The sequence below is a fragment of the Ochotona princeps genome, chromosome 1, assembly GCF_030435755.1.
Source record: "Ochotona princeps isolate mOchPri1 chromosome 1, mOchPri1.hap1, whole genome shotgun sequence".
In the NCBI taxonomy this organism is placed as follows: Eukaryota; Metazoa; Chordata; class Mammalia; order Lagomorpha; family Ochotonidae; genus Ochotona; species Ochotona princeps.
The window spans coordinates 101,838,018-101,858,092 of record NC_080832.1 but is presented as its reverse complement, the minus strand read 5'-3'; the positions used below and the strand labels follow the sequence as shown (position 1 = coordinate 101,858,092).

The 20,075-nt window shown below is 40.1% G+C and overlaps 1 protein-coding gene across 1 annotated transcript in view; it reads right to left on the bottom strand.

Annotated features, from left to right (window-relative positions):
- Window positions 1–3,010: 3,010 nt before the first annotated feature.
- The window catches only part of ADGRF1 (adhesion G protein-coupled receptor F1), a 45,093-nt gene continuing 28,028 nt past the window's right edge, over window positions 3,011–20,075 (bottom strand). The window contains exons 10-16 of the mRNA XM_004590531.2: window positions 17,041–17,204; window positions 15,263–15,451; window positions 12,241–13,614; window positions 10,201–10,242; window positions 8,625–8,684; window positions 4,856–4,922; window positions 3,011–3,224 (exon numbers count right to left, since the gene is read on the bottom strand). Coding sequence (XP_004590588.2) covers window positions 3,136–3,224; window positions 4,856–4,922; window positions 8,625–8,684; window positions 10,201–10,242; window positions 12,241–13,614; window positions 15,263–15,451; window positions 17,041–17,204 — 1,985 coding nt within the window. The 3' untranslated portion in view covers window positions 3,011–3,135. The remainder of the gene's footprint in view (window positions 3,225–4,855; window positions 4,923–8,624; window positions 8,685–10,200; window positions 10,243–12,240; window positions 13,615–15,262; window positions 15,452–17,040; window positions 17,205–20,075) is intronic.

The window sequence follows — 20,075 nt, the reverse complement described above, 5'->3', positions numbered from 1 at the left end:
CTTAGGCCTTCTAAGTCAGACTGCTGATGGGATCACCTCACTCATTCTTTGAACTTGAGTGCTCATGTCTGAGATCTACAGTGATGTCTTCCTCTCAGATTGTGGCTAGGAATTGTGATTTCCTTCTAACCAGTAGAACATAGGGAAGTTAAAGAATGTTACTCTCCTTATCAACTTGTATTGCACAAAACTCTTAAACACAACAGAAATTGGAGACTCTAGTTACCGGTTTAAATAATGAAAGTGGTCAATTTGGATAACGGCAAGTGGCAAGGAAACAGCCTCCATCAATGTTTTGTGAAAATAATTAGCATCTTCATTCTCTGCAAGGAAATTAATTCTGCCAACAATCTGAGTATGTTGGAAGTGAATTGCTTCTCAGTTGTGCTTCTAAATTCAAACACAGTCCAACCATCTCCTGTATTATAGCCTTGCGACATCCTGAATAAAAGATCAGCAAAGCTGTATGTGAAATCCACATCCATGAATATCTTAAGAAACATGTGTTGCTAAAGCTGCTAAGTTGTGGCTTTTTTGTATAATTATTGCAAATAGAAAATGCAGCAATATATAAGTGTTACAATGCCTTTCTCTTTTTTGAATCTTTTATTGCTGTTTTAATATCATTTTTGGTATGTAGTGCAATTAGTGGATTAGACAAACACAACCATGGTGTATGATCAAACACATTTGTTTTTGTCTCTTCTCATTCTTCAGGATTTATTCAGTGTGAAAACATTTTCCTTTTCCCACGAGATATAAACCAGTTATATTCCAATATGTCTGGGTTATAACAACATTTTGGAATTTTTAAGTTGTTTCAGGACCAGCATGGTGTCTTAACAGGCTAATCCTCTGCCTGCAAGGGCTGGCATCACACATGGGGTCAGTTTGTTCTCAGTTGATCCACTTCTGATACAGCTCCTTGCTGGTGGCCTGGGAGAGCAATGGAGGGTAGCCCAAGTCCTTGGACCCCTGCACCCCTGCTTGGAAGAAGCTTCTGGCTCCCGTCTTTGGATGGGCTCATCTCTAGCCATTACAGTCATTTAGGGAGTGAGTCAGTGGATGGCAAATCTTTCTTTCTGTCTCTCCTTCTCTCTGTAAATCTACATTTCCAATAAAAGAAATGATTTTTTTAAAAAAATTAGGTAATGGATATTCTCAATATCATTTAATAATGAAAAGCTTTTCTCCCCTCCAAGTTGAGTTCTGTTTTGGGTTGTCTTCTCTTGCTGGTTAATACTTTTGTTTACTTTTCTCATACTCTGTCTACCCTACCTCATGCACTAAGGTTTTTGACCACCACTTTCCCCTAGGTCCCTAAAAGAGAATTGCTTTATATAAGATAGGATCACCTTTCTGTGTTATCAAGACAGTCGGTTCATAACTGAAGCGAATAAAGAGGGATCACTTAAGACAGTCATACATGCACTCTAATTGTTGTGATCCCAGAAAAGATTATCTCAGCAGTCTTATTAAGTTTGAGGTTGAGAGCAAGCATTCCTCCTGCTCTCACACTAGGGACTACGCAGAATATGTTTGTACAGCTTGATCTTTTTCATAAACTTTTAGAATTCTTATGTATCTTTGTAGTATATGAAGCCATTTAACTGGTCATTTCCTTTAAACATTCCATTTTGATATTTCATGAGTGTTGCATCTTTGTGTTTTGTGGACCTTTAAATTTCCATTTTCTTTATGCAAGTCTATTGAATTCAAGAGCATTAACTAGAAGGTTCTCATGACATCTTCATTTGCATATCATGAAGACTTTCCTGCTTGAGGATTTATTTTACCTATTTGAACAGCAGTTACACACAGATGGGAGAGAGAGAGAGAAATCATCCATCTGCTGGTTCCCTCCATAAATGGCTGCAAAGGTAAAGGTTGGGCCAGGGTAAAGCCAAGAATAGAGAGCTTCTTCTAAATCTCCCACATGGGTGTAGGAGCCCAGCTGGGACTTAAGCTGGTACCCATAAAGGAATCTGGTATTGCAGTCAACGGTGTAATTCAATATGCCACAACACTAGCCTCACAAATGCATTTCACGTCAGGATGCTACCAGGTGCTCTTAAAGTTTTACAATTCTCAAAATGATGAAGCTGAATCTAAGAGCTTGGATTCTTTGGGCATTCTGGTGTGAGATGAAACTCCAGTGAAGGAGAAATGGCATCAGTATGGAAGGGACACATGTCTATTTACCTGAGTCTCTCTTCCACGAACAGCACTAGCCATGCTCATAAGTAACTTCAAAAGAAAGTCAGGGTGATTCATGGTCTCTCCTTGGAAGTTGATAACCAAATTCATTCCCAAATTTCCTCTTACAAAGAATTCCGAGCATGATGAATAATATACCTACTTTCATAAAGATTTCTTAGAGCTATATATCATTTTCAGAAATCTTACAGGACTGTTAAATGCAGCAGGAAGCAAAAGTGCTACAAGTTCCCACTTCCCCTTTTCTGAGTCCCCAGTCTTTGGCAAATTTCTTCATTTCTGTTGGCCCACATATCCTCATCTCTGTACTAGGCCTGCCTGGACATTTCATTTTGTTGGGATTAGAACAAGGTGAATTTGGCTCATAATCCAGAAAAGATCATAATTCACATCAAATTGCTTTAGTATTCTTTTTGGCAAAAGGCTGCAAAACTATCTGAAATGGAAACTTTCACTTTACTTTTAATTCTTAAAATTAAATAGCTGAACCTAAGAAACAAAGGCAAGCATGAACTGCTTTTTGTCTAGGAAATTCATATCAAGGGCTTTTTAAATATATTATCCTAGACTATTTCATGATGCTTTCTCGTTCCAATCCACATGGTTGGAAATACTACAAGCTATTTTATGATGAAGGAAACCATATTTTGTAGTCATGAAAGGAAGCTACAGTCAACAGATTTTCCAGCAAAATATGAAGTTCCACATTTATAGAACATTTCTTTTAATCCAATAATGTGTAAATAAATCTTCTTTCCATTAAACTGATAAATATAAAGGAGATGGTGATGAAGTCACTGAGACAACCTTGTTTTAGTCCAACTTGTTAAATTAGAAAACCCTGTCTAATGTGACAAATAATTGTTCACTGACATTTAGCTCTAGTTGTCTGGTGGCTTCAGAAGTTTTTCCTTGATTTTAGTTTTCTTTGCTTGATTCCATTGATAAAAACTGAGTTAGCATGATGTCTTTGGAGGAATCCATAGAGTGAGAAAATGTATAGCTGCCTGAGGGAGAAAAAAGAAGATAAGAATTAATTGCTGTTATGTTAGAGTTATGAATAAGAGAAAAAAAATTAGCCTGTACACTGTCTGACAGGCACAGTTGTTGAAAAAATGTTAGAGATGGGTATAGTAAATATTTGGTCAAGATGTACAGCATGTCCCTGCCACCACCGAAGTTGGCATTGTCAGGAATTTCTCATTTGAGAAGCAATGTGCCGTGTTTTCAGATATTGTTGGAAAATGAGATAACGTGGACTTGCAATTACAGCATGTTTTTGCTGGAATAAACTTCAATTATCTCTTGGTTTATTGTTTTTCTGATAACAAATAAACATCTAGAGGCCGGTGAAGTGGTATATCAAGTTAAGTCACCACCTGCAGTGCCAACATTGCATAGGAACATCCAGTTCAAACCTCAGCTGCTCCATTCCTAATCCAACTCCCTGCTGATAGCCTGAGAAAACAGCGAGGATGACCCAAGTGCTTGAGCCCCTACATTCACATGGAAATCCTAGAGGAAGCTTCTGACTCCTTGCTGCAGACCACTCAGCTCCAGCTGTTGCAGCTGCTTGTGCAGTGACCCTATAAGTGGAAGATTCTCCAGACATTATCTGGTATTAAAACAGTTTATACTGGGAATCTAAGCTGAGTTTCTCACTACTGTATCTTAATAGTAATATTAACATGGTGAGCGTGAAATGAAACTTGGACTCGTAAATGTGATTTCAGCTTAACTTATAACATCTTCTCTCTTTACATGCTCTACTGCTATCCTCCAGGAGCACCAATACCATTTTCCATGTTTAAATGTTGGTCTCCCATTACAGACTTTTTCACCATTAATACATGACACAGCACTTGCACATTCCATAGGCAGAGGGGACTGTGCCACAGCGTGGTCCCTCACTCCCTCACTCCCTAGGGACTCTGCAATGAGGAGATAGAAAGCATCAGGACACAAGCACACATACTCGGTGCCCACTCATCAGATGGGATAAATAGGTGGGTCTCCATGGGAACACAGTTGATTTTTCTAACCAAACTCCTTCCCACAGTCTCAGTGATTAACATTGAGTAACGTCGTTATGGAATTGACATGGTATTGAGCAGTCAACATGTTAAAAATAAATGCGAGTTCTTAACCACTTACTGTGACCCCCCAATCACAGTTCAATTTTAGCTTATATACGACATATGACATAACATCCATAACATAACATGTTATGTTTAACATCATATCATCTTAAATTAAGGCAAACATGTGGTATCTAACCTTTTGGGATTGGTTCATTTCCCTTAGCATTATGGTTTCCAGTTTGGATCCCAGATTCTATGTAATTACAACACAATGTAATTAATGAATAGATTTAATAATAAAAAAAACATTGAGTAACGTCTAAGTAATAGGGATAATTCATGATGCACCTACATAGTGACCTTGCCAATCTCCATGAACATCAAATCCTCAGGATTGTTCTGTTATCCCTGAGCACAATTCAGAACTGTGGACAACACACAGGCAGCAGATACTCTTCTCACATACAGTTTTGAACAGTCACTATTGGATTTTCCTCATGAAATATACTCACATTCTCTTTCCTCCTTGTATAACCTTAGGTGGTATTGAAACTCACCTTTGTTTTGCAGGGGGTTAAAGGTCTGCACAAATTTGGGTTTGGTTGACACATCTGATGAATTTTGCTGCAAAAAAGAACAAGTAATTTGTAGACCAACAGTAACATGGCAGTGACAGTCTATTTTTTTCTGGTTCCTTAATGTTATTAATGCACTATTATTATATCTACACATTCTCTTTCCAAGAACAGTCATTCTTTCATCAACTTAAAATAGTGAAGAACGTATCTCCAATGAATTTTGTGTTGTTGTACAACTTCTAACAGCAAATTAGAAAACTGTTTTAAATGAGATATTATCTCTTTTCATTTACTTTCATCCTTACCTTCTCACATATCTATCACCACAAGAATACGACACAGGAAGAAATAAAACACCCCTGGGAAAAAAATGGTCTCCAGGAAAGAGACCAAACTGTGCCTTGCTATTTTTTGCCTTACCAATCAGATATCCTTGGGAATAATCCTTTAGTCAGATGGTACAGATACCATTCACAGTTCAATAATTCAAAAACTAAGTTATCAAACCAAGATAAATATTTCAGATGAAGAGAATGTACTTATTGGGAAGATTAATGCATTAGGGTGTATTGTATCCTTTACCATTCTTGACTCATTGTTCATTTGTTAATATCACAGTTTGAGAGACTTTGTGTGTCAGATACTGTTGGAAACACTGGAAATATTAGAATGGATAAGTCCCATTCCATTACAGTCCAGAAGGAGTCAAGTGTAGGGTGGGACTATAAACAGTAGGCAGAAGAGTAATTCTAATTTTTCACTGAACCATACAAGTGGCTACTGAGGAAAAAGGTTACAAGTAGCATGAATGGAAAAGATCTGAAACATTCAAAGAGAAAGAGTTGATCTCCCAGAAATCAGGAGTCAGCAAATGTATAAGAAGACTTCATCTCCAGGAAGCTAGACTTAAAAGATAAGTTTACTTTGATACCAAAATTTTGAAACCCACACATAATTTTTTAATAATTTCAATTCTTTATAACAGTTCTGAAAACCTTTCATAGACAGATTTTAATTTTTTGGTAACAAAACAGATTTATCTCTGATTCCATTCTTTCATAAACTTTTTGAGGAGACCTCATAAAATGGCACAGCCATGAAAAAGAATCCTGAGGTCATGATCTCTGAATTTAAACCTACATCCTGTCTCAAATCTAGAGTTTTAAGTTGCAACATTTTCAGGAACTCTGTGTAGACTGGGAATAATCAGTCTCTTCAGAGACATGACGGTACACCTAAGGGTCTAAATCGCTGGCTGACTACACGATCTGCGTTGTAGGAGCGTAGCTCAATAACCCATTCTTTATGGAACGGTGGGCTATTGAGGTCACTGGAGCCTGCTTCTTTGTGAAGAGTTACAGAGAACATGACTAGGGACACTGAAGTTCTAGAAAGAGGTCTTAGACTCCAAACACAGAGACAATTTTGTGTGCAACTACTGCTGGGTCTATATTCCAGCTTCTTCTTTACCCACTTCAGTGACTTATGTTGTCACAACTCCTTTTCAAGATCTCCACTTCACCACACCTTTGTTATCTCTCACTGGATAGTCTCATACTCTGCTGCCAACACTGTGGCATAACAAGTAAAGCCACTGCCTGTAGCACCAACATTCCATATGAACATCAGTTCGAGTCCTGGCTATTCCACTTCTGATCTAGCTCCCTGTTAATACACCCTGGAAAGTAACAAAGGATGGCCCAAGTATTTGGTATTTGGGTTCCTGCATACACATGGGAGACCTGGATTGAGCTCCCAGCATCTCTCTGGCCCATCCCTGGCTGCTGTGGCCATTTGAATGTGAAGCAGTGAATGGAAACACTGGCTCTTCGTCTCTCTGCCTCTGCTCTGCCTTTCCTTCCCTGTAACTCTGCCTTTCAAATAAATAAATCAATCTTTTTTTAAACAGTTAGCAAGGACTGAACTCTAAAAAGTCATAATTTTAGTGTGTACATGTTTCTATCTGCAACAAGTTGCTTTCTGTGTCAAAAGCATGTGCCTTCATATTCACTCCATCTGTCTTCCCAGAAATGCTCTTGTATCCCCCGTCCTCCATTCTAACCTGTTTTCACCCTTTCTTTGTTGGCCTAGCCCTCCCAGCACATGCACTCACTTACATTCTGGAAATTTTATCCACCCCACCTCTTCTGATCTCCTGTTTGCTCCTGGTTGCCACCCTTGCTTTCTTCACTCACACCAAATTTGTACAAAGAGCATTCCTAGCCAATATTGTCACTTTTCATCTTATCGTTCACAATCTGGGTCACTGCTTCTTCATTGAAAATCCTAAAAATTACAATTATGCATCTGTTTCTGCAACATTTATTTTCATGTTAAGGTAAATGAGCTACCTAGTCATATAACAAAACCTCACTTTTATCAGTTGACTGGAAAACTCCAGTGGGAAAGGAGTACAAATTCAAAACGGTAGACTTACTGATTATTGCTACCTTCTGAAAAGAGTCAATTCTTTAAATCAGAAACATGGGGAAATGTTGTCAGATGTTTTGCTCTCATTTTGTTTTGTTTTTGCCCGGTTTTCGGAATTTCAAATAAAGAAAATTCTGACTTACTTCTTTGTAGTGTGGCAAATGTCCTTTCTCATTTTATTCACTAGATGTTTTTCTTTGATGTACTCACATGAGCTGAAACTCCCTTCTTAAGAGGAGATAATGACTTTAGCTTCACATTTTCTGGCTTAAGGGATTTTTAGGTCTTCAAAGACCTAAAACTCAAGTCGCATTATGTTAGAACTTCTGCTTTGAGTAACTAGCCCAAAACTTATTTTGCAGTTGAAAAACTTTCAACTCAAATAGACCAAGTGACTTTCCTAAAATCACATCACCGATTGGTTACAGAGGCAGAACTCTAGAGCAGGTCTGCTGGTTCCCAAGCCTTGCTCCATAACTAGCAGCATGGACTTACGCTTTACATTACAAAGGAATAACTCCTATTTCAAGGAGGTAATTTCCTCATTGATTTTTGTTTCAGAAGGTTATATTGCTTCTTGTCAAATTTTCTAAATACCCATGTTAGATTGAATTCAGTTAAGTCAGTTGACTTTTTATTAAACACTAAAATCTGTCTTTAGAGCCCTTTCTGAAAGACCTTGCTGAAAAGACAAAAATCTAACTTGCTATCACAGATATAAAATATGCATAATAATGCATTCCCATTTATTTCTAACTATGCTATCATATGGATTTTGAAAAATAACTTTAGGTAAGATAAAGGAATTTCTGTTTCTACATTAGCTTGTTAGCTTGTAGACTCAGAGTTCAAACTATAATAGACACAGTCAGTGATTCCAGCCAAGGAAAGAAAATCCAGAAGGAATACTTTCTATATAAGAGACTGATAAGGTTTATAATTTAAAAGTTAAGGTCTTCTGTCGTCAGGCAAGTCAGACTACAACAAATGATGTTGTTCAAATATATTTGCCCACAAGTACCCGCAGATCCTCATTACTGAGCATCCTCAGACAGGTGTCCATGCCTTCACTCTTATTCAACAGGTCTTTGCTGAGTATGACCATGGGTTGTACCATACAAGATACTAGGAATATAATTGTGTCATATGAGATATATAATTGTATAACTGTATCATACAAGATACTAGGAATATAATTGTGTCTATAAAGCCAAGGGGCTTACATGGAAGTGGATATGCTACAAAACTGCATAGAAAAAAAAAAAACACGCAAACTGGTATTTCAGGCATTGGACTCACAGCACTAGAAAATAATTACCTTTGATGATTGCTTCCCAGAGACTAATGGATAAAACTTATTGAATAGAAATTGTCGAAGCTGCAAGGGAAAAAAAGAAATATGAATGAGGCACACATCTACAATAATATGTAAACATGCAAAGAAAAGTTTGCAGGTTGAAATTATAATACATAATATATCACTTCCTAGAGCCACTCAATAGCCCATAAGCATGGATATCCTATGAAAAGATCATTTTTTAGCCTCTTTACCTTTTTACATAGCTAAAATCAAAGAACAGTAGTACGAAGCCACAATAACCCAGATTCTAGACATTAGTCATTTGCAATAATTGGTTAATTGGCATTAATTTGTGAAGGGAAAGATTTGCAAACCATGTGAATGGCATAAGCAAAGCAATTAGGTAGCACAAAGAACAGAAAATTGCTTCCTTATAAAAAGGAGCTTGTGTGCATGTTCCAAATTTTGCTAAGTATTAAACAATCTTATTATTAAAACAGAGACTGCGTAACTCTTAGCGTATTACCACAACCTCCATCAACAAAACTACCCAAAGCCTGGTCAAAATAATGAAACACATTAATTTACAATTTCCTGTTATTTTTCACATAAACTGTTCTTTATGAGGGACTTAACTTTTTGTGAGAGGCTCACCAACATTTACTACCCCGAACTCTAGTAATACAGAAACAGCGATGTATTAGTTTATTATAAATAAATGGTTAAATAATGGGACAAAAGCCAGTCCACTCCTTGGTAATTTTACTCATAAATTATTGACAGGTCGTAATTTATGGAATCAACTCAGCTGCCCATCAACTGAAGACTGTTAAAGGAATTACAGTACCTAACACACAGTGGAATACTACTCAACTGTAAACAAGAGTGAAATTCTGTAAAGGCAAATATCATGTTTTCTCTGATTTGCAAAACTAATATGCAGAGTGCAAAAGAAATGCAGAGTGCAAAATGACATATTGAGATTTGATTATTTTTTATAACCCTGGACTATGCTCTGGAGAAACAGTAGTTTTCCTGCTTACTATTTGCTGAGTTCTTTCTGTTAATAAAGGATTAAGCTTGATATTATGAAGTAAGTTGAAGCAAAATGAAAAAGGAAGAAGGAGGAAGAAAGGGATCAAGGCAGGAAGGGAGAAGGGGAGGTTGGGATGTATCATTAAGATCTTAAGACTGAAAAATGAGGGCTTGGCAGCGTGGCCTAGTGGCTAAGGTCCTCGCCTTGATCCCATATGGCCGCTGGTTCTTATCCCGGCAGCTCCACTTCCTCTCTATCTCTCCTCCTCTCAGTATATCTGACTTTGTAATAAAAATAAAAAAAAAAAAAAAAAAAAAACTGAAAAATGAAATACATGAAATTTATTCCTTTTATATAAATAAGAAACATCAAAAAATAAAACTAAAGGTAAAAAGACTCTCTCTTCTCCTGAAATGTTTACATCCAACTTGCAGTGATTTCTATTTGGCCTTTTCAGCAGTGAATATTTATTTCCTTTGTGTCTTCAGATTGTGGCCTGTTGAATTATAGTAAAAGCTTACCAAGCTAGGGGGTGGAGAAAAAAAGTAGTACACTTACCTTACTATCCAAGAGTATTCCAAAACATAAGATGAAAAAGCCCTTAAACAGATAGAAAGAAATCATATATTGCTTTATTTTGCTTTTCCAGGAAAAAAAATTATGTGTAATACTATTGTTACGTTACCCAGCACTGAAACTGGTCTTTTCTCTCTCTCTCTCTCTCTCTCTCTCTCTCTCTCTCTCTCTCTCTCTCTCTCTCTTTCTCTCTACTGGACAATAAGCTCCTTGAAAGTAACAATATTGTGTAGTCTCCAGGGTTCTTAGAGCAACAGAATACTCACAAAACGTTTGAGTATGTGACTAAATGATTGTATGAATGAAGCTTTAAATGCACGCAGAACTTTATGCCTCTTTCTTGGGTCATGCCAATCTGCAAACAAATACATTCCATTTTGCTGCTTTGTCTTGACCTTTCTTTAGACCAAGCATTTAATAAATGTCTACTATATGTGATGTAAGCAGACACTGGGATCCAACCGCATGAGCAAATGAAGGAAGCCGACTAATATGGATCTGAGCAACATTTACTTCAAGATCAGTTCTTAGGGAATCTTGGCAGAGGTCTCCTTAGACCCTGAAATCCTTTTACTGAACAATAGCTTCAGTTGGTGCCTGTTCAGACAACAATCCACCCTTCCTATGCTACCAGGGCTCTCTGACTTGTCACCGTTAGGTGCAAGCTTGGCATGACTACCACTTGCATCACTGTGGTGCTGAATAGCTAATGTGCTCAACACCTGGAGAACCAGCTGCTGCTGGAAGACACAGACTGAGCATTTACTATGTGTCTGACACCATGCCAAGTGTTAAATCATCTTGTTTAATCCTTACATTTATTCTATGATATAAACTAAATACTATCATCTATTTCACAGAAGGGATTGAGCAAAAAAAAAAAAAAATAGGTGATTTGTTACAAGTCACATAATTGGTTAAGTAAGTGATGTATTTGACTCCAGACCTATTTAACTCATGTTCAAACATTTAACTGCTACTTGCATGAGGCATGGCCCAAGGAATCCAGCAAAATTTCATTGGACCAGAATTGAAGGATCTCTTCTTGATTCATCGAACCTGAGTGTTACTCTGTCTACTCACTCTCCGAGCAGCATGTAGAACCCGTCCCCTACCGCAGGGGTCAGCAAGCTTTCCCCACACATAGTTACAGTATTTTAGGCAATCTGTCATGCAACTATCTGACTCTGATGTGGTTGCAAAAGCATAGGTCATATATAAACTTGTGAACATGGCTTGTTCCAATAAAACTTTATGTGCAGAAACAGGCTACTGGTCACAGTTCACCAGCTCCTGCTATGTTGCACTATAGGGATTTCTTTTACACCATTCAGAGTCATCAATTTTTTTTTATTTATTTTCCTTTCTTTGTGTGCTTCTTTAGAGGTCTGGAAAAGAGAAAGAAGACTGAACCAACAGCAAGATAGATTAATATCAGCTATGTGAACACTAGTCTTTTAGCATTGCATTGAATCACTAACGAAGCCCAATATTCTAGTTTAATATTATGGAAACTGTTGGGGAAGATAGAGTTTTTCTATTTACTGCTCCCATTTTGTTTTAAATATTTATTTTATTTTATTACAAAGTCAGATATACAGAGAGGAAGAGAGACAGAGAGGAAGATCTTCCATCTGATGATTCACTCCCCAAGTGAGCCGCAACGGCCGGTGCGCGCCGATCCGAAGCTGGGAACCTGGAACCTCTTCTGGGTCTCCCACGCGGGTGCAGGTTCCCAGTGCATTGGGCTGTCCTCGACTGCTTTCCCAGGCCACAAGCAGGGAGCTGGATGGGAAGCAGAGCTGCCGGGATTAGAACCGGCGCCCATATGGGATCCCGGCGCATTTAAGGCGAGGACTTTAGCTGCTAGACCACGCCGCCGGGCCCTGCTCCCATTTGGTTTTAACCCAAATCTTGTTAGAGGTTGGGAGCTGAAACAATCCCTAAAGTGGACTTAACTAGCATTCTCTACACTTATTCCAATTACTTCAAAATGGAATGGGTCATTCTAATTGTTCTCACCTGAAATGCATTAAATAAAGCAAAAGTAATGTGCCACACCAGATTCTGGTTGTCCATCATTGTTCCTATGCCAAAGCCCCAGGTGAGCCCTAGCAGAGGGGTCAGAATGAGGAGGCTCTTCCCCATGCGAGTGACAGTGGCCTTGTCATCATGACCCAATCTTTCTCCAACAGCTGGCCTCCAGAGCTTCATGAGAACTAAGAACAACACAAAAAAATTCACAGTCACAATTGTCAATGCAGGGACTACAAAAGCCAAAAGTGGTTTGCTCTGACTGGACCAGTTAAGCCAACACATTTCTTCACTTCTGTAGCCATTTCCAGGTAGAGTGACTGCAATGGTGATGACAGATATGATGAGAGGGCACCCGTAGCCCAGGCAGAAGCCAATCGCCATCATCAAAGGCAGGGCCATGTGATGGAACACAAGGATGATCCGATATACCAGCAGGATACCAAGCGTGAACATCCAGAAGAACAGACAAAGGTAGAAAAAATGGGTAAAGAACACTGCAGCAATGCAGACTCCGGGAGGGTTGGCCGTGGTGTCCACCATGGCAGCAACGATAAACCAAACATCAGCAATCAGGAGGGACAGTGCTAGGTTTACCATGCAAATATGGTGTGTGTAGGAAGTTTGGCTCTTCTTTATTTGCTTCCACAGCAGAGCCTCAATGGCTAGGCATAAGATGAGACTCGTGATAGAAATACTCAGTCCCACGTAGGTGATCCATTTCACAACAGGGACGATTGCCGGAGGCACAAAGGGTGACATCAGTACAGAGAAGGAAGTCAGGTGAGTACATCGACACATCACCGAGTCTGGAGTCTCATTCACGAGGTGGCAGCCTGCACTGTTCCACTGCAAGTGACTAAAATCCCAGAACACACAGTATGGCTGGCTCAGATTTGATTCTATCTTGGAAAAGATCAGGAGAAGTTCATTTATAGAGTAGTTTTGGATAACTGTAGATAGTACAGGTCCATTGACCTGAGAATTTTCTTGTGCGGTAACAGGTAGAATGATTCCCATGGTCAATGAGGCCATGCTGATTATAGTTTGAGGAAGTGGTTTCTGAAACTGGTCAGACTCAATTAATAAATGGCCTCTGATAGGAATGGAGGTATTTGGGGGGAACATTTCTGTCTGATAGTTGTAACCGTTTTTGATTTGGCTTTCAGTTACTGGAATCCCTCTCCAGTCAATGAATTCTCTAGAAAAATTCAGAGGCAGAGCTGTCGGAGGAACCAGAGTGCTGATATTTTCCAGTGTCTCCAGTAACTGTGAGCTGATGTGTTTTTCTTCTTGCATTAAAACTGCCCAATTCTTTACTGATGACAAATTAAGGATGTGATCAGCTATACTGATGACATTCTGAAATACAAGGATGAAAGCCACTCAGTGTTTTTAATACAGAAAAGAGGAGTAAGAATGAATTGTTATTAGTAATGAATATAGGAAAAACACCTTGGAAACTGACGTAGTAGAGGACCACATCAAAATTCATAAATTAAACTCAGCTCAGTTGCTCTGTTTCTGTGGGACCGTTGGGTTATGAAGTTGGGTCCACAGAATCATGTCATTTCTAGGGGGATCACCCAGGAATTTGTAAGCACACTGAGATTTCAGCACCAAATGACAGCACCCTCAAATTTTGGCTGCTTCTTCCTGAAGTGATAAAAAGACTGCACTGCTATTGAGGCTTGACACTCAGAGGAAACCGCACTTTCAAAAGCTTTCCTATCTTATGCTTCTATTACTAACATCAGAAGTACTAAAAATCATGTCATAGATGCTCAAGTTTAAATCTACTCTTGTTTAAGCTTTGTCTATACTACCTACAAACTTAGAGCGTTTTTTTCCAAGAAGCTGCTTACAAGCTCATTTTCTGCTACAGAGTTATGTCTTAGTTTCAGCCCCGGTTCCCAGGCATCAGCTACAGGCATCCATCACTCGGACAGAGTCTCACTAAACACAGCAGCTGTGACTCCCAGCCTAGAATCTCAGTGCACTTCCTCAACTACTCCCTAAAAAGCTTTGCATTCTTTTGCTTTGTCTTTGGTTACACTGTTATCACTCTTCATTTTATTTTTAGCCTCTTTGTCATTTTGTTTTGGTCAGTTGCTATACACAACATGTAATCAAGTTTTTTAAGAAAACAAATTTGAGCAACTTTTCTTTAATTCACGGAATTAATTGAATGTCATCTTTAATACAATATTCACTAAATACAGTGCATAAGTTGGTGATTAGGCAACACAATACAAGAATACTTAAAACAGTTTGTGGGAAAGAAATTAAAAGATAAGCTTGTTTTGGTATATATTTTTTAATTCATGCATAGGTGTTTTTTGTATCATGCATTTCCCAAGAACTCTTACAAGACACATTGTACTACATCTACACACTTTAACAAATAAAACACATATAATCAAATTGGTAGAATATTTGTTGAATAAATATTTATTAACCACCTTTTATGTGTGTCTTCTCATTCTGCCAGAGATGAAGATGATAACCAAATTGTAAACAGTGACTATTCTGGAATGATCAGATCACAGACTATTTACTATGTGCTTGTTTGACATTCCTATAGTGACCATATATCATTTTTTAATTTTTGAAAGTAATTATCAAATGTTAAAATGAAACCATGAATTTTCCAGTCCAGAGAATTGAGTTCTTAAAATACATACTGCTAAAGTCAAAACTATGGACACAATAAAGAATAACAAGTGTATACTCAAAATTTTGAACGTGCCATTCAGTTCTGAGGCACATCTTTTCCTTTAAGCCAGGTGCTGCCTAGGCGAACTGCACAGACATCTCCCCCTTAAGTTGAACTCATTTACTGACCAAATGAGATCCTTACATATTGCAGAGAAAGTGATAAAGCTCACAAGAGGATTGTAATCCAACTCTACTGTCTTTTCCAGTGGTTCCCCATCATTTTAGCTTTTGTCATTTCTCCTACTATGCTGAGGCATTGAACATGAGCCCTTCACACACAGGCAGAACGTACCTCCATTGTTGAATTGGACACCCTGAACTGGTTTGCCAGAGACAGGACTGAAACACTAGTCAGCATATTCACCACGAAAGCCAGATTCCCAGATGTAGTTGATGGACTTTGCTGAAGGATGACGGAAAGATTGTGTACCATCGATGACAGGTCTGACTCAGTGGCATTTTCTGCAATTAAGCTAAAATTCTAAAAATAAAAATGGTTACATTCTAAAACCCTATAAAATACTTGTGCTCCATCAAATTTAAATCAGATGTCTTGGCCGCATGAAACTAACATTCGCACTGTGCATTTTATAGTAGAATAATTACATAGCTCTGATAAGAACAGGTGCTATTGCATGCCTTCTCTGCTCCAGACATCATGCTAAATACTTTGCCATGGATTCACTGGATCATTGTTCTTGTAAGACTAACAGAACAAAAACTGAAAAAGAGTCATTAAAAAGCAATTTTATGTGCATTACTTAAATTACATTAAAAATTGGGTTTTAATTAGATTTGATGGCTTTCCAAGCTGGGAGTAGTAAACCAAAATTTACTGGTACTAATCCTATGTTATGACCATTCCACTGAGAATCCCTTATAGGACAAGATCAGGGACTTTCTTAGTTACTTGACCACTAGGCTGTTCATGCTTTGTCTTTATCAGTGAGTTTGGACTTTTATTTCTTATGAGAAGCTCCCATCTGTTACATTGTACTAGGATAACTTGGACAGCAGTAAAGGAAGAATATTTGTTTAACATGTCAACCCAGGAGCCCAGATCTACCCATGATCCCTCTTTTTCTCTTAGCTGACTTGGCTTTTCTCTGACCAGAGAACTTGGGGTCTTCCTACACTCATGTTCTGGAACATAGTAGTCCCAACTATTTTCCAAGTCCAGACTGAAACAAAACAAACAAGAGCAAGATTGGTGCCTACTGGTTATCTGGTCCAATCCTCCTCCCCTAAGGTCTGAGACAGAAACATAAACACAGCCCCTCTTCCCCTAAATACCACTGTGAGATTCTCTAGAGTAACAGTAGGGTTTCCTGCTGGGGTTGCAATTTTGCTAAGTGTGGAGATCTTCTTGGCACAACAATGTCTGTGAACTGCTCTTGGAGCCCTTCTTTTTTGACTTGAGTTTTGATTTCTATTTACTTCTTTACATTCATCTTTTCAAAACACTTAAACCTAACAGTATCATATCATATGGTCATAGCTTAGGACTGGGAATCAAATGAGCATGTTTCTAGATAAGAAGTGTTGCAACCAGAGGGACCACTGGTCCCTGGGTCTTTTATTTCTTAATCTATAAAAGGAGATTATGAACCATATGGCCCTTAAAGCCTGTTAAAGTTCTCTCATTCTGTATGGCTCACTTCTGTCTCATCCATTCCCTTTTTGTATTTTTCATGTGTGTGAATCATTACGTGTTTTAATCAAGTAGGTCAAATTCATACTGTCACTTTACTCTTTGATTTCCAGGTGTTCTGGACTTTTGGGGCCAGCGTGGTTGCTACTCTACCACCTTCCATGTAACCAAATACTGGTTAACTTCACTGCATTTGTTTCTAAAACAAAACAAAAACAAAAATACCAAAAAACACTGACTTTGAATTCTGCCACTCAAAGTCATATTCCCTGTGTTTACGAGGGTCTCATATCACCTTTGCCTTATGCACCATGATTAATTGTCATAATGTATTTCCCCCTCCATGCAGCCACGCTTACTAGGAAATGTACACATGAAACACAAAACTAGTATTCATCCACAAAGTGAAAGTGCTTCACCTTCTGCAGTTCTTCCAGCTGAGACAGCACACACTTTTCCCTGATGACTTGCCACCCGGAGGACTGGCACCTGGCTGTGATGTTTCCTTTGTAACCGTTGCTACAGGGAAGAGTGTACACATCCTTGATAGACCCAAATCCAAAGAAAATGTTGTTACACTGGGCTGGAAAAGAATGAGAACAGAGAGGAAATCTGACCCAGAATATCCAGTGGACTTTCAACCTATGCAGTCATGTTTAAATGCTCTAGAACTCATATGGTCAGAGCCAAACCCAGGCCAAATCCACAAGTAGACATTTATTATCTTCAATGCCCAACTTCATCCTTACCAGTGTCCATCCTTTTTCCCTCTGGATGCCCCATCCCTGAGCTATTTCTCCATCTTGGTGTCTAATCTGTGGCACTAACATTTAAATGGCTGACCAGCTCCTAAATGAGGAAACCAAACAAGATGTGACCAGTTCAGGAAACATTTTCATCCTTTAAAGGAACACTAGACAGTCTTAACATCTTCAAAATATGAAGGAACAAAGCAATAATGATACAATTAAAAGATTCCAGGCTATTTAAAAGAGGTACTTCTGGTGTGGGCTATGTGTGACGATCAGTGATGTTCTAGGCAAACAGGCCATTTCTGTATTCCAAATTGGGTTGGTGTATCTAACTAACCATAATTGTCTCCTGGGTACTTCCCTCCAAACCACCAGGACACCAATGCTATGGATGGGGGCCTCTTTGGCAGTGATGGGTACCATTACCCAACTGTTTGGTGGAGTGGTAGAGTGGTCACATTTGGCAGGGTCAAGACTCTATCCAGCACGCTAGAGAACTTGGTCTTGGGGTAGAATCTATGGGGTTGTGTGGGCCCAACCCTGTGGAAATACAAGTTCCCCTGGTTAGCTCGCAAGCTGGGGTTGGGATGGACTAAGCTAGATGTGACCATGCCACCTGGCATCACACACAGGTGCAGGAACCCAAAACAGTCAGCGCAGGTCAAGGCAGCAGCACCTGAAAGTGCATCCTTTAACAGGATGTGGGGTGGGCCGTGCTGCCACTGGAAGGGAACAGAATGGGCAGGGCTGAACAAACCTTAACTCACAAGAAACAACAGAAATCAGGTTGGAGCACAGGTCACGCCAAGTAGGGCCTTGCACCTACTGATCTGCGTAAGACAGGGATGCTAAGCCACAGCATCTAAAGGGACAGGACAATACAGGGGCTCTACCAAGTTGAATCATAGCAACCACTGGCCTTCACAAGATCTAAGGCTGGGAATAGGCCCAGTTGGGCAGCTAAGGGGATACTCTAGCTGGGTTGAGTTTCCCACCAATGAGCGCATGGGCTATAAATGGGGCTGCGTTCTGATCAGGATATGAGTGTAATCCCACTTGGCACAAGTGTGGACTGGGAATGGAAGCACCAAGCCGGGCCAGACTCCAACACCATCTGTTGCTCTGCAGGACCAGGGGAAATGTATGACAGACTAGGCTAGGTCTCAGCCCTTACTGAACCATGTGTAAGCTGTATGGGGGTATGGAAGAGCCATGGCTGGGTTGAAACATCCAACAATAAGAACCAGATTGGGTTGAAAAACAGTCAGGAAACACCACTGTTCCTGCTAGGACAGGAGGTGAACTGAACAGGGTTGGCTCATGGACCCACTGGTTTGCACGAAACCTGGCACTGGGAGAGTTTCTGATGGAGGAGCCTGAGCAACTCCTCTGGCAGGACACAGTCCCTGCAGGTAAACGCAAGAAGCACAATAGGAAACAGCCCAGAACAGGCTATGGAAATTATCCCACTGGTATACACCTGGCATGGATTGGGGGCAGACCAGGCTGAACCTGTTCACATCACCCGCTGGTGAGTCCGAGCGCCAGAACTCACCAGAGTGTGGGTTGAGCCAGGTTTGGTTGCGACACATACTAGCACACAATAAGGAATGCCAAGGTGAGATGAGCCGTACTAGATGTGGTTGCAGCGCTCAAACAGCACATGTGATAATCAGGGGGAGGAGGCAAAGCTGACAGGGGAATGTTGGCTCCCCTGCTGAACAACTATTTCCATTGGAAAACATGAGCTGGGATGGGGGCAGATCAGAATAGGCATGGCTGTTACACCTGTGGGCCTCATGTGGACTAGATAAGGGAAGGGCCACGGTGGGCTGACTGTTCCAACTGGTACAAGCAAAAACTCGAGTGGGTGAGGGTTGGTTGGGCTAGCCACAGTACTAGCTGGCAGAGGCTGGCACTTGGAGCTAATTCTGTCAAATCAAATGCCAGAACTACCTGGAGAATGCATAATCTGGGAGTGTGGCCTAGAAGGGAAATAGTGGGCACCTCCTTCGGGGCTACCACTCTCATTGGACAGCACGAACACCAGGACAGGGGCAGGGGTGGCTGTACAGAAGGGCACCTGTCAGTAGGTGTGTGGGCTGGATAGTAGGTTGGTTGGGTTGAGCTGGGCTTCAATGCCCATTGACACGTGCGAGAGCTAAACAGGATGTGGGACAGACTTGACAAGCCTGCAGTGCATACTGGCAAGCATGGGAACCAGGGTAGGAGGCAGAACTGGTGGGGGTTATGGGGAGTCGCCCCAACCAGGCTGCAGCTCCAACCGGTTTGCGTGAGGACCGAGTATGAAGTGGGGAGGATCAAACTGGACTACAACACCCGTTGGTTCACAAGAAAGACAGGCCTGGAAACAGAACGAACCCAGCAATCCCAACGACCAGCATGAGCATAAGCTGATTGGTGTGACAGACGGTGTCGGACTCTGTACTAGCAAACTCACACAAGAATCAGGCATGGGATCATCTCAGATGAAGTTTCTTTGGAGATCCCTCCAACTGAACTGCTGATCTTAGAACCCCAACCATGAAGAGACTGTCAGCCAGTGGATTCTGAATAGGATTCATTGCGATTGGAACTGAGAGATTGGCAGCAATCCAGAACTGATGAACTATCAAAACTGTATGAGCAGGACCCTCAGAGCGTGCCTCCTGTTGGCGATCTGGGATGGGTGGGAGGTTGGG